This window comes from Chrysochloris asiatica, unplaced genomic scaffold (assembly GCF_000296735.1).
Source record: "Chrysochloris asiatica unplaced genomic scaffold, ChrAsi1.0 scaffold00024, whole genome shotgun sequence".
NCBI classification, from domain to species: Eukaryota; Metazoa; Chordata; class Mammalia; order Afrosoricida; family Chrysochloridae; genus Chrysochloris; species Chrysochloris asiatica.
In genome coordinates, this window is record NW_006408542.1 from 5,194,010 (window position 1) to 5,199,556 (window position 5,547).

General features: G+C 37.2%; 1 protein-coding gene across 1 annotated transcript in view; it reads left to right on the forward strand.

Moving 5' to 3' along the window:
* Positions 1-5,547, forward strand: part of LOC102811064 — a 164,303-nt gene that overhangs the window by 71,777 nt on the left and 86,979 nt on the right. Inside the window, exons 6-7 of the mRNA XM_006839454.1 lie at positions 3,207-3,282; positions 4,501-4,578. Coding sequence (XP_006839517.1) covers positions 3,207-3,282; positions 4,501-4,578 — 154 coding nt within the window. The remainder of the gene's footprint in view (positions 1-3,206; positions 3,283-4,500; positions 4,579-5,547) is intronic.

Consider the following 5,547-nt stretch of genomic DNA (forward strand, 5'->3'; position numbering starts at 1 on the left):
ATGTTGAAGAATTTCTCTTCAATTCCTACTTTGTGGAGTGTTTTTATCAGGAATGGATGTTGGATTTTGTCAGATACATTTTCTGCATCAGTTGATATCAGCATGTGGTTCTTTTCCTTTTTTAAAATTTGTATGATGGATTACATTGTTTTTCTTATGTCGAACCATCCTTGCATCCCTGATATGAATCCCACTGGGTCATGGTGTATTGTCAGTTTTGACCCCTGATGACTCTATGTGTTACAGAGTAGAACTGTCCCATAGGGTTTTCTTGTCTGATATCGTAACAGAAACAGTTTGTTAAGCCTGTATTTTGTAGTAACACTGGGTAGATTTGAACCGCCAACTTTTAGGTTGGTAACCATTGATGGCACAGTGGTTTAAGTGTTCCACTAACTGAAGGGTCACCAGTTAGAACCCCCCCACCCCCCAGCCACTTTACAAGAGAAAGATGCGGTGGTGTACTTTCATAAGGATTTACTACCTTGGAAGGCCTTCGGGGCTATTGGACTTTGTCCAGTCAGATTGTTGTGAGCCGGAATGGTCTGGAAAGCTGTATGTTTAGTTGCGACCAAAGCACATAACAATAAGGGGAAATGGGAATGAGATACATAGGAAGCATCTGTACTATCTTTGTGTGACTTTTCTATCAATGTAAAAGTTCTTTTAAATTTTAAGTTTGATTCAATAGAAAAGTGGCCTATGGTTTCAAACCTAAATAGTCTGAAAATTATAATGTCCATCAGGAAGAATGAAGAGTTTGGAAGCTTTTTCCTTGCTTCCACAATGTGAAAGTCTTTGAAAAGAAGGATAGAACAGAATGACAGAGAATTTCAGAAAAACCTGGTGAGGCCTGAGGCGACAATGGCAGTTTGCACAAGGGAGCACAAAAGTCTTTTTCCAGTATCTACTCTTGTTGTTAATCAACATTGAGATGACTCCCACTCATGGTGACTGTCTTAGTTCTCTGTTATGGCTGTAACTGACATACCACAAGTGCATGACTAACAAACACAAATTTATTCTCTCACATTCTAAGACACTAAAAGTCCAAATTCAGGGTGCCAGTGCTAGGGAAATGCTTTGTTTCTCTGGCAGCTATGGGGCAGAAGGTCTTTGTCTCCTTGAAACTTCTGTTGCCTTAGGGAGAAGGTCTCTTCAGTGTCTGCTTCCTGATTCCTTGAAAATCCCCTGTATGTGATGTTTTGTAAGTCATGTCTTGACATGTATTTCGCTGCAGCTCTACTTTCTAGCTTATGTTTAATACTTTTTTATCTCTTAAGAGATTGCTTCCAGATGCAACCTACTCTAATATCTCATTAACATAACAAATATATCCTATTCCCAAAAGGAATTATAACCATGGGCATAGATTTTGACATTTATAACTTTGTATATAACAGAAGGAAATACTTCCTAGTCCTTCAAGATTATTACTATGTTGGAGCCTATAATTGCTGCTATTCTGTTTATTCTCTCTCTCATTTTCATTGCTCTTCTACTTTACCAAGCATAATGTTTTTATAGAGATGGCCTTTCCTGATGACCGACTCCCCAAAATGGTATGAAACTTCATCATCCTCACTTCTAAGTAATGTTCTGGTTGTATATTTCTAGTATCTCCTAATCTCGTTAAATTCTCAGATCAATTTTCATATATTGGTTTGCTCATTACTCTTGCACTTTTGTAGTGTTGCCAGTTGGTTATATGTTGTGTTGCGGTTAACTGCCATTGAGTCAGTTCCAACTCACAGCAACCTTGTATAGGGTTTCTGAGGAGCAGTTGATGGGCTTGAACTGCTGACCTTATGGTTCTAAGTATAGTGCTGATCCTACAGTGCCACATCAGGAGTCCAGTTGGTTGTATTGCTCTTGTTAAATGCTGTCAAGTTGGTTGCAACCCTGTATAGGGTTTCTGAGGAGCGACTTGTTGAGTTTGAACTGCTGACCTTGTGGTTGAAACCAACTTTGCAGTCCACTGCATTAACCCAAAACACCACACCAAGACTCCAGTTATTTAGTTATATAGAAATTGAAAATTAAAGCAATCAGAAGAGTCATAACTGGGAATGGCCATTTCATTGACTGTGCATTCAAAATTATATTTTCATCTTTTTATAATCAAGTAAAAAATTAATGTGACTCTGTAGAATAAAGCACTGGACTGCAAGGTTGGTTTGAATCACAAGGTCGACGGTTCAAAGTCACCAGCTGCTCCTTGGAAACCCTCTATAAAAACAAAATAGTAACATCCTAGACTATTTATCTTTAACTTTGGGAACACAAAAATTGCATTAAATGTTATGTGACTATAATTTGGATTTCATATTTGTTCAGTAAATTGCTATAAAAATTTAGAAATATGTTACTTCATACATTTAGAATGTTTCTCTCTCTGAAAGTCTTCCAAGTGTTCCTGTCTGAGGCAAAATACCCATTTATCTAAATACTTCAAGTATGTTATGGTTATGTGAAGTGCAGTTGAGTCGGTTCTGACTCATAGCGACCCTGTAGAGGGTTTCATAAGAGCTGCTATTGAGCTTGAACCACCAAGGTTCAAACCTCCCTTGCTGTCCATCACATTAACCCGAGCTTCAAACTAGGACTCCAAATGTACTACTGTAGTAATACAATATTTCCAGGAAGATGTGATGAAGATGGTGAGGTTTTTGAAAAAGCATATTCTAAAATTTGAATGTATATTTTTAAAATTTGTATTTAGCCATGCTAACATTTGTTATAGGAGCTCTGGTAGCGTAGTGGTTACGAATCAGACTTTGAACCTTAAGGTCAGGAGTTCGAAGCTACCAGCTGCTCCGTGGGAGAAAGATGAGGTGTTCTGCTCCCATAAAGATTTACAGCCTTGGAAACCCTGTACAGGGTCACTATGAGTTGGAACCAACTCTATAGCACATCTCAACAACAACATACTGTTATTGATTACTTAATCCAAAGTATTAGTAGGGAAATGTTTGGTCTATGCTAACAACATTCTGTGACATGGTTTCGCTCATTTTACCTTCACAACATGCAGATGATGTAGGTGGTGTTAGTATTCCTTGTTAGAGATGAGGAAACTGGCTTCATATTAATGTCAAGTATTTCTTCTTTTTAGGGCATTTGGTTCTGTATGAATACTTTCACTAAAAAATGATGTATACTTTAGAGATTGAAGATTTGCACTGCCTTCTGTTTATCTTTTCTAGGTTCGCAGTTTTGTGTGGCTATGTGTCTGAGTTTGAGGGCTTACAGAACAAAATCAACTATGGGCATCGCTTCAAGGTATTTTTGATATTAAAAATGCTTTATTGTAGCTATATTTTCCATTAGCATTGTAGCTAGCTTTATTTTCTATTAGCAGATGTAAATCTAATTATTGGACAAATTCAATTCTAGGGATCCATCTTTATTCAAAGAGTGAAAAATATAAAATGCAGTCTTTAAACAGTACCATGAAGAAAAGAATCAAACTATTTGGTGGTTAAAGATTATTATTTCAAAGATAGAGAATTAGAAATTCAATCTTCTGGTCATCAGCTCATCAATATCATAATATACATAATTAGGAGTAATTAGTTAACATTCTCTGTATATTGACTTGGTGCAAAGAAGTAGGATTGAGTCTAGGGCTTAAATTTACCATGGTAAATGAACAGAATTGGAGTCCTGGTGTGGCGCTGTGGGATAAAGCAAGGTTCATTTGAACCACAAGGTTCACTGTTCAAACTCAGCAGCCGCTCTTTGGAAACCTTATATAGTATCACTATGAGTCAGAGCCCACTTGACGCCACTTAACAGCAAGATGAACAAACTAGGTAATTGACAGACACATAGTTTATCGTTTTCCCCTAGTTATGAGAGCTCAAAATCAACCCTGAAGAATCAGTTAACTACAGGATGAACAAAGATTTCTTCCTTGTTTTCCAACTTCCTGTATCCATTTTTACAATGCTAAGGGATTGGATTCCTTTTCCATTTGATATTCCATCCTCCATTACACCTTATTACAGGGCATTTGGTATATGAATGAACTCTTACCTTTGAATTACTGCATTAGACAAACATTTTGACCTTATATCATCTGTTGTTGTTGTTAAGTACCGTGGAATTGGTTCCGACTCACAGTGACCCTACACAGGGTTTCCGAGGCTGTAAATCTTTACGGGAGCAGACCGCCTCAACTTTCTCCCACGAAATTGCTGGTAGTTTCGAACTGCTGACCTTGAGGTTAGCAGCCCGATTCGTAACCACTATGCTACCAGCTCTCCTTTATATTATCTGTAGTCTTATTCAGTCTTACATATAGCTTCAGGTGTGGTTTGAGCAATCAATTTTGGTAACTGAATAATTGATCAGAAGTAATTTTATAAATGGTACAGATTATTTGGGGAGAAAGAGACAACATTGAAAAACCACCGCAGAGTTTACTAAGCTTCAGTACAGGTCCATTCAGTGTATCTGAAATCAGGGAAATAACATTCCGTTGGATGTTTCTTTCAGGAACATCTAGATAAAGCAATCCAGTTTTTACCTCAAGAACCCTTTTTGTTTTACCTCAAGGGAAGATACTGTTATACTGTAAGTCAAATGCCTTTATCTATATAAATCTTATTTGATTGTATGATGCATTTAAAATGACATTCATTCTTTATTCTTTCATCCATTGTATCCAAACAAAAATCGGTTGTCATTGAGTCTCACTCATGACAACCTCATGTGTACTTTCAGAAAATTACAAAATCAATCTATTTATGCTCATTTTATATAAATTTATAATTTACGTATATTATTTAGTATGTCTATCATGTTTATTAATTGTTATGTATTTTAATTTATAAATACATTGTTTAGATTTTATATTGATAGATTTATAATTTGTATATGTTGTTGTTAAGTACCGTGGAGTCATTTCTGACTCATAGTGACCCTGTACAGTTTCTGAGGCTGTAAATCTTTACAGGAGCAGAAAGCCCCATCTCTCTCACATGGAATAGCTGGTAGTTTTGAACTGCCGACCTTGAGGTTAGCAGACCTCTTTGTAACCACTATGCTACCAGAGCTCCTTAATTTGTATGTATTTATGACATATTTTATATACTATACATAATATGAGGGGGCTTAGAAAGTCCATGAAAAAAATGTAATTAATAGATAAAGTTCATGGAAAGTTACTGGTATAACATTCTCTATATATCCACTAGCTGCTCGACAGGAGAAAGATGAGTCTTTCTGCTCCCATGAAGGTTTACAGCCTCAGGAGCCCCTATGGTGGAGTCTGTTCCGACTCATAGCGTCTCTGCACAGGGTTCCCGAGGCTGTAAATCTTTAATGGGAGCAGAAAGCCTCATCTTTCTCTCACGGAACAGCTGGTCATTTTGAACTGCTAACCTTGAGGTTAGTAGCCTGATTCATAACCACTACACTACCAGAGCTCCTTCGGAAGCAGTATACAGGGTCGCAATGAGTCAAGAGCTGGGGCTCCACTTCTTGCACATATATACACACCTGGTAGTTAAGTGCCATCAAGTTACTTTCAACTCATAGCGA